Genomic DNA, 20,009 nt, shown 5'->3' with positions numbered 1-20,009 from the left:
CAAAGCTACATGTCCAAGCTCCAACCCGCTGCCTGCGGTGACATGTCTGCGCCCACTGTACACAGCACAATGTAATGTCGTAGGGCCCAGGGCCCTCAAGCATGCAACAAGACCACAGGGACACATACAGATATTATATTGAACTGGCTACGGGCACGTGTGCCCGGCCCCTTTATTGACAGGGCCACATGTACTGTGACGCCTGTGCTGGATGTGTGTGTTGTAAGTGTAAGCCAAACCACAGGGAGTGCTTGGTGCTGGCAACAACTTGAACAGTGGACACCAGTGCAACGGAAACTAAAAAAACCTGCATAACAGAGTCAACTGCTGAGCAACATGGAGGGAGCCGGAGCAAGTACAGAAGTTACCCAACATGCAAACAGAAGTGTCCATGGGTTGCGGTGCACTGAGCCACTGGCACCTGGTTTGCTGAGCAGGGGATCAGGCAGATAATGGCATCCATGACAAGTGTGAGCAACTCCGTCAGTCTGCCAGTACCACTATTTCGACTCTGGCAGATGGCGATTGGAAGTGGTCCTGGCGATAGTGGCATGTGCCTCCTGCGGTGATGCCACGTCCAGGCTGGTCAGGACTCGATTGGATGTGTGAGCCCTGGTGGACCGCAGTTGAGGCCTGAGGCAGCGGACAGTGCAGGGCCACATGCACATGGCGTTGAAGACCCCAAGACCCCGGTCTCAGAGGTCATCCAATATAACAGAGGAAAGGGTCCCTGACTTGACCAGCACAGAGTTAGTGGCCCGGATGCACAGCAGCCGGCTTAGGCACCCTGCCACGGGACGATACTTGCAGTTGACTGAGGTAGGGCCACGCAGACTGAGCAGGTCCTCATCGATGTCGAAGGTGAATGTGGCGAAGGGTTGAGGGGGACAGTAGAAGGTGTCCTCCATGGTATGATGCAGGGGTCTGATGTTATCCGGAAGCAGCAAATGGGGGAGTGGAAAGGGAAAGACTCCTTGCCATCACCAATTTGGTATCAGGTACATGAGGATGAAAACTACCCCCTAGTCCATAGACTCAGACGCCACCAATGTATGTATCAACAAAAAGAGAGAGAGGGTTGAAGGGCACTCTTGGTCCCCAGTAAATTACAAGTAATCAAAGGAAGAGTGTCCATAAAGACAGGATATACAGAAAAGTGGTTGTCGCACGTGAAGTCTGAGGCCAGTTGTAAGTGGTCAGGTAGTAAGACCAATTTCATGAAAAAATACACTGTTTTTTCAGGAAACCCTCACTCACCCTAGTGGTGACATGCTTCATCATCGGGTCCACCGGGAGAGATCGAGTACCTCCCCGGTGTGCTGCGACGCCAGGAGACTGCGGAGCAGGATTTTGTGTGAGGATGAAGTGTGAAAAATAATAGGGTTAAAAATGTCAGAGGTTGTACCAAGAAAACTTTTATTGGTTGGTCAACCTGACATATTAAAAACTGGTTATGTGTAGGGAAACTAGCCAATTACAATATACTGGTGTTTACCCTGAGAAGAAGGTCAACATGTTTCTGCCCGTTCTATGTGTTATTTTACTGGGCTTTCATCAGGACCGGTAAGCGAGTGTGCCAATGACAGGAGGGGCGCGCTAAGGCCCGCCCTGCCAATGGTTGTGAAAGTTAAAAATAGCACTATGTGTAAAATGGTGCAAAAAAAGAAGAAAAACAAACTCATAAGTTGAGGGGTTTTACCTCTTTTGCGAGGAACCTAGGAGTCTGTGAAAGGAAAAGTGACAAACAGACAAACAGATACATAAACACAAAGATATAAAATCAATGGTTTGTACTCATGTACAGTGGCCATAAAGAGTGACTTTGTGGCATGACACGTGCTTGCATACCTATCAAGGGCCGTGGCCGGTATGCATGAGATGCGCAGTTGAGGTAGTGCCAAAATTCATGGTGGAAGGGCCTCAACTAGCGCTGAAGAAATATATTCAGCGCGGTCTGTTGCGTATGTGTAGTATAGCAACAGCGGATTGAAAAGGAGACTTATCGTGTCTAAGTCTATCCGTGAGGTAGAACAGGTAAGTAACAAGCTACCTATAGTGGGGTAACAGGGAATAATCCCCGAGGTGGAAAAACGTGAAAGCAGGGTTCCGGTGCAAGGCGCTGTGACACTGCTGGCCATGGCATGTAAATTAATCAGGCACACAACACTATGTACGAGATACAGGAAATTATCCTCGACAATGGCACACCCTATATTATGAAGGGAAGAAAAACAAATACACACAGAGGAGGTTTTTAGAACTAGCATGATCCCATTCATACAACTTATCTGATGTAAAGATGTCCCATAGTATGGTCTCTTACGCCCGCAACGCTCAGCACCCGCTCAGCACCTAGCTGCACCCTCGCTGGATCTCGTGGATCCTGAGCGAAGGGCAAGCAAGGCGTTTAAAGAGCGGTGACTGGGCGCGGGCCAATCCGGGACCTGAGAACCAAGCGAGGCTTGGAATCAGGAACGTCTGAGCCAATCGGGGACCGGGATTGAAAGTGAGGCTTGAATAGCGGCTCGCGTAGTCCCGCGAGAGGTCGGGAATCAAAGATTAGTTCCCGAAATGAAACTGAGGCTTGGAGCGCAAGCTTGGGTGAAGCGCAAGCTTAGTTCCAAGGAGTGGGTGGGGTCAGCCCTCGGATGTTGACAGAAAATAGCGGGGCAGGGAGCTGGCCTGAATGCGTTGCCCAGTAATGGTAAAACTCCAAGATATCAGCGTTAGTGAAGAGTCACAGATAATGTTGAGCTGATCCATATTGGATAATAATTTAACAGAGGTGGGAGTTATTGGTTGAAAATGCTAATATCAGCACTTGTTTGGACAATCAGAGCCCCCTTGTTTAGTTCTAATATTTACAGCAGGAAATGGGAGATAGCATAATAACTATGGTTAATTAATGTTTCAGGACACTAGTCCATGGAATTTGATCATTAAGCCCATGGACATGGGTGCTGAGTCTATAGACCCAGCGCTGTTCTTTTTCAAACAAGATGTTGTCTCTGTTTTTTACACAATTGACCTGTTCGATCACTGAGTTTAGTGGTGATTTTTTTTCATCGAATGTTGCTACGGTGTTCACCAATGCTACGTGGGGATGACCACCAGGAAAGTAAAAACACGCATTGGTGAACACCGTAGCAACATTCGATGCAAAAAAATCACCACTAAACTCAGTGAACACTACCTGCAAGCCAATCATACTCCTAATGATATGACCTGGACAGTGACTGTTGCTATACTACACATACGCAACAGACCGCGCTGAATATATTTCTTCAGCGCTAGTTGAGGCCCTTCCACCATGAATTTTGGCACTACCTCAACTGCGCATCTCATGCATACCGGCCACGGCCCTTGATAGGTATGCAAGCACGTGTCATGCCACAAAGTCACTCTTTATGGCCACTGTACATGAGTACAAACCATTGATTTTATATCTTTGTGTTTATGTATCTGTTTGTCTGTTTGTCACTTTTCCTTTCACAGACTCCTAGGTTCCTCGCAAAAGAGGTAAAACCCCTCAACTTATGAGTTTGTTTTTCTTCTTTTTTTGCACCATTTTACACATAGTGCTATTTTTAACTTTCACGACCATTGGCAGGGCGGGCCTTAGCGCGCCCCTCCTGTCATTGGCACACTCGCTTACCGGTCCTGATGAAAGCCCAGTAAAATAACACATAGAACGGGCAGAAACATGTTGACCTTCTTCTCAGGGTAAACACCAGTATATTGTAATTGGCTAGTTTCCCTACACATAACCAGTTTTTAATATGTCAGGTTGACCAACCAATAAAAGTTTTCTTGGTACAACCTCTGACATTTTTAACCCTATTATTTTTCACACTTCATCCTCACACAAAATCCTGCTCCGCAGTCTCCTGGCGTCGCAGCACACCGGGGAGGTACTCGATCTCTCCCGGTGGACCCGATGATGAAGCATGTCACCACTAGGGTGAGTGAGGGTTTCCTGAAAAAACAGTGTATTTTTTCATGAAATTGGTCTTACTACCTGACCACTTACAACTGGCCTCAGACTTCACGTGCGACAACCACTTTTCTGTATATCCTGTCTTTATGGACACTCTTCCTTTGATTACTTGCCACCAATGTATGACCAGAGAGTGTCCATAAATGTCGGAGACCAGACTTAGTGGCATCGTGGCTGAGAGGGGATGCAGTCTGCGATGATGCTGGTATACTGATATGTACTCCGCCATTGGTAAATCAAGACTCAGTCCCTCCTGCAGTCGCCCTCTTTCAATCTAAAGCGTGCAGGAGGTCGTAGGTTTGCCACCCTCGCTTCCGGCTTGTGGAACTCTCTCCCGGTGGAGACCCGGAATTGTCAAGACCTCCTCTCTTTCCGGAAAGCCTTGAAGACCTGGCTATTCAGACAAGCATTTTCATAATTCTCTCCCCTCTATGTTCATGTTATTGCTGATCACAGCGCCAAGCAACCAATCGGTGATAGCGCGCTCTAGAAATATTTTAATAACATAACATAATAACATAACATAACAAATGTGTGACCTACTAGACCGCAGTGTAGGCCGGAGGCAGTGGTCAGCAGTGGCCCACAGCCACGTGTCGTAGGTACGCAATGCACAGAGTTAGTAACTTCAGTGCAGTTATTGGTAGTGTTCGATCACCTCCATAACGATCATCCTTTTTTCCTCCCAAATGCAACGCGTCATTCTCTTAGGCCTCTCCTTGCATGCAATATGTACTCTGCCTTCGAATATCGATGTTCAGTTCCAATTGTGTGACCTACTCAAGTGCAGCGTAGGCCAAGGGCAGAAGTCTGCGTGAGCCCACAGAATCTTGTGGTTGCGATGCACTACTAAGACCTGGTGACACCACAATGAAGGGAGTAGTGACATAAACGCAGCCATAATTAATATGCTCTGCCATGGTATAATCAAGACTCAGTTCCAAATGTGTGACCTACCAGTCCGCCAAGCCGGTAGAGTACGTAAACGAGAAAGGAGTGCTGCGCGCCTTGCTCACGGAGGCCGTAATGGTCATAGCAGTTTGCCAGGGTCGCAGGCCTCAGGCTTGTAGATTGCACCGGCACCTGGAGGGCTCTCTGCGACACACACCGGTGTCGGCAGGTGGGCATTGAGGCGTGGGTGCGCAGGGGTGGGTAAGATGTGTTTGGGGACCAGCGGCCCGGGGTGCAGCTGTTGCACAGGAACGCAGGCAAACCCGCTCACTGCGACAGCATCGGCCTCGTGGCAGGGTGAGAGGCGCCGCCCTGGCAGAGACATAGGGCATTCCGGAAGAGGACTACACCCAGAGTTACGTGCCTATTATTCACACTCCTATGCTCACCTGGCGTTCGCCAGGCCAGCCCACTCCGCTCACGCTTACAGGGGGAACATAACACGCTACAGTCCTGCGATCTTCCCTACTGCGTGGGGTGACATGGTTGTGTCCACTGTCCACTACACTCCAAAAACCAGCGGTGTGTTTCGACATGGATATGTGTGTGTGGTCTGAGTACCGTAGTCTGGCCATCACATCCACGCCACACTTGGCATTGTGTACTTCCACATTCATCGGTCACTTGCCTCCTTCGCACATTCCTGGTCTCCACCTTATCCGACATTCTGCTAATGTGTTGCTGAGGTGCTATGCCATTGATGGCTAATGTCCATGGCTGGGCCACGTGCCCACAGTGAGCTGTGATGTTGTGTCTGGTGGGTGTGCATGTTGTTTGTGAGCTTGTGACATGTGCATTTCCTGTGTTGTGAGTTGCATGATTGTGGAGTTGAGATGTGTGGTGTGTGCATTTGGTATTGGCCAACGAGCAGTGCATTTCCGTGGGTGCCATCCTGAAAGCGCTGGTTGATGATGGACTGTCAGAGGTGTATGAATTATGCACACTGCCTGGGTGGTTGGCGGTGACGTTGGCGGTGATTCCCGGGTGGTCCACTAGTGCCTGCACATTGGTGGGATACGTGCGCTTTCTGTTGTGCTTATTGTCTGCAGTGTCTGCAGGCGGCACAAGTAGGACATGTTGACAGCCAATTGCCCCCAACACTTGCAGGAAGCCAGCTCTGGCGTAGACGGCTTGCTTGGTCTCCAGCTGTCCCTGCGCAGTGTGGGGGAAGTATAGATAATGGGGTACCAAACTGATGGTGTCATCCATGACCGTTGTGAGGGACTTGGATTGGCCAGGCTGTGTGACTCCTCCGACTCGTGCGGTTGTTGGTTGGAGGGTACAAGTGCATCACGGCCAGCAGCTTGGTCTGAGGTGGGATGTTGGGTGTCCGCTGTGTTGGTACCGTCAGCCTGTGTACAATAGTGGAAAGGATGCAGAGGGTGGTTGTCCCTTTGAGCATGTAGTGGGCAATGACATTCTCTGGTGTTGGGTCTGTGAGGTTGGTGCATTTTCTGAGGGTCGGTGTCTTTGTCTGCGCTGCCTCAGTGTTGGTCTGTGGGGGGAGGGTGGTGGGGATCCGGGGGTGTCCTGGGGGTGGTGGCAGTGGGTGTTGTGGCCCTCTTGGGTGTCTGGCCCGTTCAGTGGCTCCATGGCATCTGTTGTTCTTCAGGTGTGGCTTTGGGCTGACCTCCCTTTTCTGGTGCAGGCTGTGGTCCGACTTTGCACCAGGTCAGAGCAGGTGTTAGTTTCCTGCTGCTAACGCACCTTATTGCATGTTTTGTGGTCTTTTCGCCGCTCTGGCTGGTCGTTGAGAATGTCGCAGAGTGGTGTTGTCGTGACTTTTGGCACGGGAATGCCAACTCTGCATCTCATTAGCGATAGTTGCCGGGGTCGTCTGTGGCGATGTTTTTTGCGGCTGCAATCGCGGGTAAACTGGTGCTATGGGCTGTTAGCACCAGTTTGTGAATGGGGTGATAACTTTATCGCGACTTTGGCTGCAATAAAGTCCTGTTAACTCGGCGATAGCTTTTTGAGAATATACCCCTGGACTATGTAACTCTTATCAGCTTTATATACTGAAAACAATCCTTTTTGGCTACTTTTTCTCGGCATTGACAATGTTGATAAGACTGGCTTTAATTAAATAAACAGCATTTCAGCAGCATTTTGGCATGCAAAGCATGTAAACTGCATTTGTGAAAGTGGATGCCTACATGGATTGACATAATCAAGCCAGACCGATTGCCTTTGCCAATACTTGTACAAGGTTGAGGGTTGTAAAGTCACCCAGCTTTGCATATTTAGGTTTTTGCAGGCCAAAAACCGCGCCCATTCTATGATCCCACTGGAAGTTGCCTGTTTATGGTAATTCAAATAGTTACTGTATGTTATACCTCCAAAATCAAACTAGTAAAAGTCAATAAAAAAATCCAACTTTTCTGGGATGCTTTCACTGGTGCGTGGATTTCTCTCGCTTATTCCACCTGTCCGAATGATACACAAAGGCACAAATCGAATTAGGGAAAATACCTCCACGATTCCTACTTTCACAACTATTGACCGCTCTGTGATGCTCTTCTGCGGAGCTTGTCTGTTACTGCCCGGGTTTTTCTCAAACCAATTAACGCTACCTGTACCGCCATACATTACCACTGTACTGTATTTCTTTTAAATTTTTTCAATAAAATCTTTGAAATTAAAAAAAAAAAAATTGTGTCTTTTCAAAATCCATTAATCCTTCTTCCGTAGACATGCAAACAATTAATTGTTTAAATCATTACCTGGGGAACTGCGTAGGCTGCATTTTTGATCACGACAGGATGTTTGAAGTGTTCATGCAGGTGATCTACGTATTCACACATTCTGAAAGAAATATGAAAGGCGGGGTTTTTATACTCCTATTAAAATGCGACACATGCTTACTCGAGGTGTATTTTACATTTTTTTTGTTGCACTCTTAATCACACCTGTCAAGAAAAATACCATCGCACTATGGATTTAAAGGTTGATCCCATACATATATATTTCAGTTACTCAAAGAAAGTAGAACAATCTTAAAGAAATTCAGGAAGCGGATATATAAACGTAAAATGCAAGTAATATGTGTTAACCCTGTGCTGGCAGTTATTTAAAAGACCATCAAAACAGCAAGCTATAATAAGCAATACTTCGAAATATACTGGAAATATACTGCACAAGGTCCATATTAGAATGCCCTGAGCTGATGCAAAGTGGTGCATGGTATCTACGCTCTAGCGCAAAAGGCATTTTGTGCTGATAAGGTTTCTATTTTTAATGCAAAAAGCAGCAGCGGCTCTTGCTATGGCGGAGGAGCGTTGCCCCTCCTGCCAGCATCCGAAAAAATGACAAATAAAACCATGATGAACTCTTGTTTATTATCGTTTTATGTTTCTCCCTGGGCCGAGGCTTGGGGGCGGGGCCAGGGTAGTGACAGGCTGGAGGGGGAGTGTTGGGCGCTGCCTACACTGCGCATGTGGGTTTGGGCCGCTGTCTCAGGCCGGCTAAATCCACATGCGCAGTGAAGCTCTCTCCAACCGCAGTTGCATTGCTGGGTTGGAGAGAGCAGGCACAGACTCCCAGGTTGTGTGGGAGCGCAAATCATCGGCACTCAGGCCAATCCTGATGCTGCTTTCAGCAGCATGAAAGCAATGTCAGGATTGGCTGCAGTGCACTCTGGGAGCCAGTGCCTGGAGAAGCGAGGAGCATGGTAAGTGTTACAATTGAGGCCACCATTATCCATACTAGATTCTGTTTACTATACTTGCACTGCTATCCCAAATCACGGTAAGGATACCAACTTAAGTTTTAGCCTCCAATTTCAAAATCCTTCACATTTAACGAACATTCCAATATTTTGTATCTTATATTTTATTTTGTTTTACATATTCACTTTATCAGGGCCGGACTGGGAACAGAAACCGGCCCTGCACACTGCTCAACCATCCTCCCCCTGGGGTCAGCGGGAGTGCAGCAAAACAGTGTGCCAGGGCCGGTTTCGGCCGATTTCGTTACCGGGGGCCGATATTGCCAACCTCCATTAACAAAAAAACGTCCCCCAAGGGGTCCAAAACCAGCCCCCACCCTAGCGGCCTACCGGGCAAACGCCCAGTGCCCGCTATGGCCAGTCCGACCATGCACTTTATTAATCTTGCATTGTTTAATTTTGTAAGCAGCCGCTCACCCTCTGAATAGGCTTCGTGGACCCCCAGGAGTCCACAGATCAACGGTTAAGATACATTGCTCTAGGGAATGCCTGTTGCACAAATACAAAAAGTTATGTCGGCTCAAGATGCTGTGATTTCTCACAAAAGCTAATATTTAAAAAATGTCCCTTACTATAACAGAGGTTAGCTTCCTCAAGATACATTCTGTAGCTGCAAATGTCCGGAGGCACGCTGACATAACTCTAAGAACCACTTGGATGAGAATGTGAAGTTGCTAAGATTCATAATTTGGCATTGCCAGTGCCTATTCTTACCAAGGGCTCCTAATTCAGTCCAAGACATTAGCAAGACTGTGGGGCATACTTTGGAAACTGGATGCTACCTGTGCAGCTAGCTCCAAAAAAGTGCACAGATAACCTTCTCAGAGAGTCTTTCTTCCTTGCATGTTCCTGTCTTGAGAAATCATTTTGCTCCACTTTGAAGACCATCTAAATGGTTTATTAGGTACACAAGCACCTGCGCTGTTGATATTGACCATTCTTAAATTACCTGAATAAGATTTCTGCATATGCTTATCAAGCCACCTGGGAAAGGCGAGGGTGCTCAACCAAGGAATTATCATTCATACCCACCAAATAGGTGGGCGTCCTTTTTTTACCAAGTTCAGCAGCCCTTCATTGTTATCTCTAAACCCAGCAGGCCAGCCCATCTCTCTGACCCGCATTACCACAGATTACTCATTTTGTACCTTGCGCACACATGAGAAGAGCAGAGTTCTCTCTCAAATTTCTGCAGCCTTTACGTTGGACCACTAAAGTCTCAATTACAGATTTTTGTGTATCCGAGGCAAGCCTTGCTACACTTAGCAGAGGTCACATTTCTGTAAACAAGAGCAAATGCTTGCATAGGTTCAGACTTTAATGGGTGATTAAAGGCTTTGGTAAGTACCCAATTAAAATCCAGAATCCATTGTCTTAGTACCCTCCTGTGGATGGATGACATGTGAAGCATTGATGGAATCTGAAGACTGTTTCTGATGAGTAGATGCTACCTACAATCTGTATGAAAAAATCCACTTGGATTGAACACAGTTGACCAGAAAAGGACCAACTGGCTTCCAACATACCCTGGTATCAGTGGGTTAGTACTGTTTGTTGGTTTGCAACACTAAAGTGCCTGCAAGCCAATATCGCCACTTGCAAGGACCACATATTATTCTGAATGAACAAGAGTTTCCCCTGGGTGAACTGAACTGAGGGAAATCAAAATTATGGGAGGTTTAGAAACTGCCTCACAGCCCTTCTAGTGTCTACCAGCCCAAGAGCAGTGCCATTTACCACCCTGAATGTAAGGAACCTAGTAATCATATTCAACTCTTCTTCATTCCCCAAGTGAGTGTGATGGTCATGAGGATCCACTTGCTGCTGTCTGCATTCTGGAGAATCCTCCATCTCTAACAGTCTGATCAACTGGGGGAAGTGATGAAAGCCCGTAGTTTGCTACAACATTGTTTACTCTGGGCTTACAAAGAAACATCACCAGGCTTCAAAACCAAGCAGCCTTGATATGCCTGAACCTCCTAAAACAAGCCTGGAGAGCGCTCCACGGGCTTTGAGCGAACACAATAATTATGATTAATGGTCATTGAACTGTGCGCAAGCAACTCAACCGAATCCTGCGATTATCAATATTATACCTCATTTTCTTCAAATGAGCCTTCAAATGTAACAAAGAAGGAAGCAGATCTTTGTAAGTCCCAGAATTCAAGCGGTAGAAAACATTTTGTGTAAGCCTCTGAGCAGAATCCAACTACTTTTGTGCGGTAAAGCAACTAAACCATTTCGGCTTTCATTCAACTAAACTTCACATCCTGATTTGAGAATAATGGATTAGGATTTCCCCTCTGCAGACTGAGATCTCCCACTCTTCATTTAACACAGATTTAAGCCACAAAGTGCGCTTAAGTAACTTAAAGGAGCCACGTACCATTGTATAAAAAACAAAATTATGATAAATGAAAGAAATAGGGCTATAAGTTGAGGGTATAAGTACCCAGGTCAAGTAATAATCACAATCCTTGTCACAGTGAAACACAAAGTCACTAAATAAACCTGAGCTCAACGTCACTGGTAGCTATGGCGGACAGGCTCTAATTAAAGGCAATGAGTAAATTACCTATGCAGTATTAAAACTTTAATAAAGTCAAAAGGCAAAATAATGAATATCTCAAAAGGAATCGGAAACATAGAGTACATTTGAATAAACAAAATGTTACTAAAACTAATAAGGGGAACCGGAATATTTGTTCACGTTTTAAGTAGCAATGGCAAGAAGAAGCACAAAGTGCGGGTCAAATGGTTGCAGTAGAATAGGACCTAGGAGCAATTTGATGCTGACTGTGTTGGAGGGCAGGTTGGATAGTGCTGTCAGCTTTAGGATGGTCTTCTCCCAACGTTATGCCTGCTTACCTTCTGTTTTTGCTGATTCTTTCTGGTGGCCTTAGGACTCTGAGGACTTTACCACTTCTGACCAGTGCTTAACCCCTTCGCTGTGGAGGGTAATTCCCCCACTGTGCTGGGAGGGGAGGGGGCGCGCACAGTGCCCGCATGCTCATGACGAGCTCAGCTCGTCATGAGGCACGGCGCTCCGGTGTTCATGACGAGCTGAGCTCGTTACAGGTGCACCGGTACCCGTGGAATGCTCAGCACAGCAGGGGAATTATCCCCGCATGCGAGCGTTCCACGGCTCATGACGAGCTGAGGTCGTCATGAGCACCGGAGCACCGTGCCTCATGACGAGCTCAGCTTGTCATGAGCATGGAAAGTGTTAAGTGCATGTGCCGCTCCCATAAACATGATAACATTGGTGAATACACAATTGACATATTTAGTTTACTTGTAAGTCCCTTATAATCTGGTATACATATACCCCGGGCCTGTAACCTAAATTCTACTAGTTGGCCTGCTGAACTGATAGTGCCACCCACACAAGTTCCCTTTCAAATCTGTCTCAGGCCTGCCACTGCAGGGACTGCATGTGCAGTGTACTGCCTTTTCACTTGGCATTTAAAACTGCTTGCCAAGCATTAAACTCCCCTTTTATTACACATAAGTCACCTTTAAAGTAGGTACTAGGTAGCCCTAAAGGCAGGGTGCTGTGTAAACAAAAGGTAGGACATGCAATTTTAAGTTCTGCATGTCCTGGTAGTGGCAAACAGCAAAATGTGCTTTTCATTACTGTGAGACCTACTCCTCTTGTAGGTTAACATTGGATTGGGGATTCCTTAATACACCTTTAAGATGTAATTCCTGATTAGAAAGGAGTAGCTGAGCCATACCTTTGGAATGGTAATGATAAATCATATTTCCTGGTAAAGTTGGATTTATCGTTTCTATTTTGGAAATGCCACTTTTAGAAAGTAGACATTTCTCTGCTCTGCTCTGAGTGTCTGCAGCCTGCCTCTAATACATATCTGGGGTGGATGGCAGCTTCACGTTGTGCATTCCATCTAGACAGCCACAAATGCAGGAAGGTTAGATGTGTGTGAGCACTCATCTGTATTCTGATGGCTCTTCCTCGGTAGGGAAGGAAGAGGGAGCTGACACTTGCAGCTAAATAGGCAGTGTCCTGTCCCCACACAATGGGCTGATTGCCCCCTACTGATAGTCTGGAGCCAGGGCTGGGAAGAAAGGGCCTGTGTGTACATCAAAGACCCTTCTCTTAAGTCACTCCAACTTCTAAGGCACATTTGGGTTTAAGTACTTGGTCTCTGCCCCACTAAATCAGACACTTCTGGACCTACAACTGCATCTGTCAGAAGAACCGCTGTGCTGCATCAGGTACTGATACTCTGCTGGACTGCTGACCTGGACAGCTTGCTTTTCTGCTATACTGCCCTTCTGCTCTCTGAACCAGCACATTGACCCTGTTGTGGGAACAGAACCCGGTGCATTACATTCTGAACCACTGCATCGTGTCAGAAAAAACTGCTTCGGAACCAATGCATCACCACCACTGCGTGGAGATGATAAACACATAGTCTCCCCAGGATGGATTGATCTGGCTCATTAAGTTTGGAACCGCTGCACTCAGAATCTGCAGTTTGCTCAACGGACCTGACGCATCGCATCACTGTGTGAAGAAAATCGATGCATCACCTCGACCGCAGGCCTGACATTGATTCATCCCTCGTCTTCACCTCGCTGCTTGTGACCAGGATCAAGGCACTCTGTTCACTGGAACTGCGTGGCTCTTGTCCCCAGCCTGCACTCCATCGCAGTCGGCGTGAACTGTTGACTTTGCCCTGCATCAGCATGACCTGATAAGCCCCATTTATTGCTTCTCAGCGCTAGAACTCTTTTATTCTTTATAAAGTCTTAGCTCAACTTCTACTCATTGAATCTTTGTTGTTTTGGTCATGAATTGTTTATAAAATCATAATATATCTTTCTAAACCTGTGTGGAGTATTTTTGTGGTGTTATCATTGTGTTACTGTGTGTGTGTTGTGCATACATTTTATACATTGTCTCCTTAGATAAGCGTGACTTCTCTGTCCCAAGCTACCAGAGGGTGTGCACAGGTTATCATTTAGTGCCTATTGACTTACCCTGACTAGAATGGTGAGCCCTATTTGGACAAGGTGCATACCTCTGCTAATTATAGACTCCATTTCTAACAGATACACTAACCAGGTTCATCCTAGTCAAAGGTTTTACCTTCTGACTTTAATCTTTTACATCCCGATCCACCACAGGAGTGCACTTTTAAAGCCCCCCCAGGACCTCAGGGGAGGCACTTGGAGGCATTTAGAGACCCTAAGTCCATTTGCTACTGATCAGCTGCACAGTTGGAGGAAAAGCCCTCATGTTGCTTGCTGTGTCCTGCAATTTTACCAGGAGGATAGCCTTATGACACTGGCAGTCTACTTCTTTGTCCTGGGTATGAGAGTGTGAACAGGTGCAGTCCTCCAGGGCTCTTCTCACATTGCAGACAGCAGGGTCAGCCCTTTTCTGACCTACCTCAGGTCTAATATTGTTCTGAAGTGGATGTCTGGCGGTGCCACATTTATGCCTGGCATGAGCTTGTGGGTGGGAAGGGCCTCTTGGGAAGCACTAACCAACACTAACACTACTCACTTTGAGCATTTTCAAGATGGAAGAAGTCTTCAGCTACACTAAACTTAGGGTCTGAAAGCAGGGTGTGTGTGTTTGGGGAGTGTATTATGATTATCTTAGTGTTGTTCCACTTCTAACATTAAAATCCAGTTTTAGGTAGTCCCTGTAGCCCCAAACTTGAAGACTGTAATCTGGTCAAATCAAAGCTGAGCTTTCAGCACCCAGACAGAATATACACACAAAGTGTTTTGGCATTCAGTCTCTCTCCGTTGAAGTGCACCCCAAATGTTATATATAAACTCACCAGACCTGTAAAACAGACAGTGACACTCTAATGTCAAAGAGTCCCCTTATGATTTGAGGCTTGACCAGCTGGTAAGACAATAGAAGGGCTCAAGTACCAGCTAACATTTGCTTATGACACAGGAAAGCTCTTTGACTCCAAGTGTCTTATGGGGACACTAAGCAAACTTGTTAAGCAGAATGTGACAAACAAGCAGGACATTTTAATGTCAAAGAGGATCCTCCACGTCTCCCCTGCTAATTTTATCAGGTTTAGATGGGTCATCTCTGCCCATTTAGATCAGCCTATTGCTTGCTCCTGGGAGCAGTTCATACCTCACCAAAGGGAAGTCATCAGCTGCCAGGTGACAGTTGGAATGTACTTAAAGGCCTACAAATATTTAGTCAGCTAAAAGGTAACTTTTCTAAAGTACCACAACAAACAGAGGAGGGGGGGTCCTAGGGAAACAATTATTTAGAGACCTCTCCTGGTTCCAATCCCCAAATACAACATATGACCAACGTAAAGAACTCAGGGGGTCTAAAGGCCAACACTCCGGCTAGCTATCCATGACTCCATTACATGAATTAGTGCCCAAGTCACCCTGGAAAGCCTTAAAAAGTAAAAGAGAAACTAATGTAAGGGAACAAATAAACACAGTACAGGTCGACAAGATCCAAACCGCTGGTACGTGGATTACCATCAAATGGACTCAGTGATCAGTCATATCATATGGCTATCCAGTAAATGAAATGGTAGGTCCAATGATCATCGGGACCAGTTACTAATCAATACATTATTGGACTGGATCATGTCCACAAGCACTTATGGACTCCCATAGAGCCGCTGATCAATGATGGCTGAGATAGTGATAAACAAGCAGTGCACAAAAAATACATGGTGAATTAAAATAGAGTGATGTGTCCAAAAAAGACCGCTATTTTAATTGAAATAAGGGCACATCCCCTGATTAAAAACAGAACAGTGTAAACAACAGTGAAAACAAATATCTGTCGGAAAAAAAGGCCAACATGTTTCTGCCTATCGGGCTGTTAGTCCCTCGGCTTTCGTCAGGGCCTCTGCTCTCAAAATATTGCTACTGCTACAAAAAAGTGGTGAAACAATACTTAAAGTAATAATAAATATAATGATAATAGTTGCATCCTTCCACAATATTTAAGCAAAAATTAATTAATTTTTTCTCACCCAATTTGACAGGGGACTGGACCTCGCCTCACCTGGACTAAGCTCAGGTATGTGAGGCCCCGCTCTATGGAAGAAAGAAGGCAGATACAGGGGGAATTATAGAGCTACAAATCAGCAGGTTCCACTAGTCCATTAGATCCCCTAGTCATTCAGTTCTTCTTAATCCATGTATCAAATTCAATAATGGAACCACTCCTCAGTCCTAAATTGCACAAAGTCCTCAGCAAATCAGTGGCATTATTTACAGACAATCTCTCAAAAATACTCATGAAAGTGTCCGTGATGTCAAATGAAACCTCCATTTCATAAAGGCATCTCTGGCCGTGGGGAATGACTTGCCCTCTTTTTCTTATTCAGTGTGCCCATATTGTTGATATTATACAACTGTGTGCCTATGAAAAACCTTTCAACTAATTATTTAGTTCATCGTGATCTACTCGTTTAGTCAGGGTTAAAATGTTTTTTGTATGTAAAAAACAATATATTGAGAGCAGAGGCCCTGACGAAAGCCGAGGGACTAACAGCCCGATAGGCAGAAACATGTTGGCCTTTTTTTCTGACAGATATTTGTTTTCACTGTTGTTTGCACTGTTCTGTTTTTAATCAGGGGATGTGCCCTTATTTCAATTAAAATAGCGGTCTTTTTTGGACACATCACTCTATTTTAATTCACCATGTATTTTTTGTGCACTGCTTGTTTATCACTATCTCAGCCATCATTGGTCCCGATGATCATGGGACTTACCATTTCATTTGCTGGATATCCATATGATATGACTGATCACTGAGTCCATTTGATGGTAATCCACGTACCAGCGGTTTGGATCTTGTCGACCTGTACTGTGTTTATTTGTTCCCTTACATTAGTTTCTCTTTTACTTTTTAAGGCTTTCCAGGGTGACTTGGGCACGAATTCATGTAATGGAGTCATGGATAGCTAGCCAGAGTGTTGGCCTTTAGACCCCTTGAGTTCTTTATGTTGGTCACAACTTTTCTAAAGTACCTTTTCCCTAAATAGCTAAGCAAAATGTGACTTTACTGTTGACTTGGATTTTGTTTATCTATTAAAAAGGGATCCATGTAATATTTCTGTAGCTGTTTCCTAGATGTAGATACCATTTATTAAACTTAATATTGCATCCTAATGCTTTCCTATGGAACAGGCAAACCTGCTACAATGCAAATAACGTTGAGGGCTTTTTTTCCACTGTAAACAGATGTTTATCAATAAACGTTTACATGTTCCACTTTTAAATATGTGCATCCTGCCTTTATGGGAAAAAATGCCTTCTTAGAGTGACTTATACATATTTAAAAGGAATGTTTAGGCCTGTTAAAAGAGGCTATTTCGGTGGGTTGAATTTGTAGTTGAAACCTGCACAGCCTGGCTGCTGGGGCAGGCCTGCATTCATGTTTACATTGTCACTGTAGTAAATGGTACAATGAGTGTTGCAGTCCACTTGTGATATTTAACTTACAGGCCCTGTGTACATGTTGGTACCACATACTAGGGACTTATAGGTAAGCTAAATATGCCAATCAGGGGCATACCTATTTTGCCATTTTAAAAGAAGAAGCACAAGTATTTTACCCCTGGCGAGCAGGGGTAAAATGCACACATTTCTACAGCCTGTAAAAAGAGAGTACAGCAAAAAGGCAAACTATTCAGAGTGACCCCGCCGAAAGACCAAACGTCCAATATTAAATATATTATTTAACTACATCAAAGTGCCCCTGAAAGTCTGTACAGTTGACAATACTGACTGACTCCGACAACGTCTATCATCTATATGTGCAAAGCACCTACCTGAGACTAAACTCCACCATGATGGAAAATATCCATTCAACTGATGACTTCAAATAAGGTCAACTCCAGGTGTGGCTCTCCAATAACAACTTTGAAGATAAACTCCATATCTCACCACAAAAACAAATTTATGTGAATTTACCATCAACTCTGACCTCTCTAGAACACACACCACTAAGAAAACAAGGGCAGCTTAGTATGAAGATGGAAGAGATTTTTGAAACATTGTCCATGCACAGATGGTCTCACACCAGGATGGTGACTATGCTCTTCTTGCTGATGTTTCTTATTCATTGTTAGAACTGGCTATTTCTGGTTGGCTAAGGCTGACGCAAAAGCTAGGCAGAAACCACTATTCTAGTCAGGGCAAGAGAGTCACACACCAAGATAACCCCTGCTCACCCCTTGGTAGCTTGGCACGAGCAGACAGGCTTATCCCAGGGGCAATGTGTAAAGCATTTGCGCTAGCACACAACAGCAACAACATCCTAGGCACACCACAAAAGGAACTCCAAACAAGGTTATATAAAAATAACTTCTGTATTGTCAAAACACATCAGATAGAATCACATTTGTACATTGTGCCAACTGGCACGGGCAATATTCACAAGGGATTATTTACACAGGACAGGGCCACGTGGGCGCCTGTCAGAATCAGCACTTAGTAGAAATAGCACTTCTAGAACTTAGAATAAGTATAGCACAAAATAACAATTATGAATCACAACCAGTAACTACTGGTAACAGGTAAGTACCACCTACGCAACCCTAAACACCTTAGGAGAATGTCAAGCAGGGAACCAGGACCACCTGTACTAGAAAGAACAGCCACCTAAGTATCATAATACAATTAGGGGTATAAGCAAGAACACATTACACATGATGCATCACAACATTCAGAGGTGTAGGGAAGGAAAACACATGATGCATAAAACATACATTCAGCTGTGTAATAACAGGGCACATGATGCATCAAAAACACATTCAGAGGTGCAGGGAAGGTAAAACACATGATGCATAAGCCAACACATCCAGAGGTGTAAAATCCAGGAAGACACATGATGCATAAAAACATTCAGAGGTGCCAGAACATAACTCAATAGCGCAAAAACACATGATGCATGAAAACATTCAGGGGTGTAAGATCAAGGTGCGTAATCATATTAAAGGTATTACATTTCCTAGCACCACATCACATTGCGCAAAACTTACATAACCCACTACCTGTGGCAGTCCCTAGGCCAACTGGCCTTGTTGGGGCTAGGACGCCCTGTGTCCCAAAGTCAGGGACCTAAAAGTGGCAGCTGCCCACAAATTGCTGGGCAGCTGAGGACAGTGATGGGCCAACGCTGGAGCCTCGCAGGCTCTGGCCCACTGGTCGCCCCTGAGCCTCTCTGGGCTCCAAATAACAACAATGTGGGCAGGGAGCCTCGTGGGCTCTGAAACTGCTAAATGCCCCCTAGAGCCCTCGTGGCTCTAAACAACTGTGGCACCATGGACCCGTTCAGGGCTCGAACTACAAATGCCCCTTGAGCCTCGCAGGCTCTGAAGGAACATGCAGCGTCGTTGGAGCCCCGTGGGCTCGAAAACAGGAATGCCCTGAGCCTCTCGGGCTCTCAATAACAAAGAAAATGGGACGGTCGTTGGGGCCTCGGGGCCCTGGCAGAAGATGCGGCAAATCGGCGGAGTCCCCCTCCTGGGTACTCAAATTGACAAGGGCCCCCGGAGCCCTCGTGGGCTCGAAATCAACACTGCCCCCGGGGTCACTGGAGCGGTCCCCTGCCAACTGGGGCCGCTCAATAGGGGAGAGAAAACAGGCCCCTGGGGAGCCTTCGCTGCTCTACACAAAAGGTGCCGCCTGGAGCCTCTCGTGGCTCCTCCACACATGGGGCGCCTTGAGCCTCTCGACTTGAAATAGCTGAACTGCGCCCGGAGCCTTGTGGCTCCAAAACAAGAAGGCCCCCGGCGTCGGAGCCTCTCAGGGGCTCGGCCCAAGACACCGCACGCACTCACCGGGACGAGTCTGCTGTAGTCTGCCACCTCTTGCTCCGCGCCGGTCACGGGACTGCTTCACCCGCAGTCTCCTCAGCCAGCACTGCTCCTCTTCTCCTGCTGCGGGGGCGGGACTTCCGGGTCGCCCCTTTGGTTTCCGGGCCGTCGCAGGCAGCGCGGCAGCCCGGCGGGGAGGACAGCAGCTAGCAATACAATCCGGGGCAGATGCCGGGTCGGCACCGGCTCGTATAACATAAACAATAAATCAAGATGGGCACTCGATAGGCTCCGCAATCCTGGGCAGATGCCGGGTGCGCACCAGCTTGTCAACCACAGCGCTGGCAAGCGTTAAAGGCAATTCACAGCGCTCCAGGTCCAGCAAAAGAGCCCTCAAGCGCTAGAAATAACACATAGCGCTCCCAGGCGCTATCAGCACAAATCAAGGTTTCTGTTAAAAATAAAGCGCTCCCCCAGTGCTACAAGCAAGGTCCAGCAGCAAAGGGAAGCAAAGGGGACCCAGTAAAAGGTCTC

At 46.3% G+C, this 20,009-nt stretch overlaps 1 protein-coding gene across 3 annotated transcripts in view; it reads right to left on the bottom strand.

Annotated features, from left to right (window-relative positions):
• The window catches only part of LOC147724011 (mitochondrial enolase superfamily member 1-like), a 376,214-nt gene that overhangs the window by 18,996 nt on the left and 337,209 nt on the right, over positions 1-20,009 (bottom strand). For all 3 annotated transcript variants that reach the window (XM_086965612.1, XM_086965614.1, XM_086965613.1), the window contains one exon: positions 7,672-7,753. In XM_086965612.1, coding sequence (XP_086821738.1) covers positions 7,672-7,753 — 82 coding nt within the window. The remainder of the gene's footprint in view (positions 1-7,671; positions 7,754-20,009) is intronic.

This window comes from Lissotriton vulgaris, chromosome 4_1 (genome assembly GCF_964263255.1).
Source record: "Lissotriton vulgaris chromosome 4_1, aLisVul1.2, whole genome shotgun sequence".
Lineage (NCBI taxonomy): Eukaryota > Metazoa > Chordata > Amphibia > Caudata > Salamandridae > Lissotriton > Lissotriton vulgaris.
Note: the sequence above shows the minus strand (reverse complement) of the source record. Positions and strands in the feature narration are given on the sequence as shown.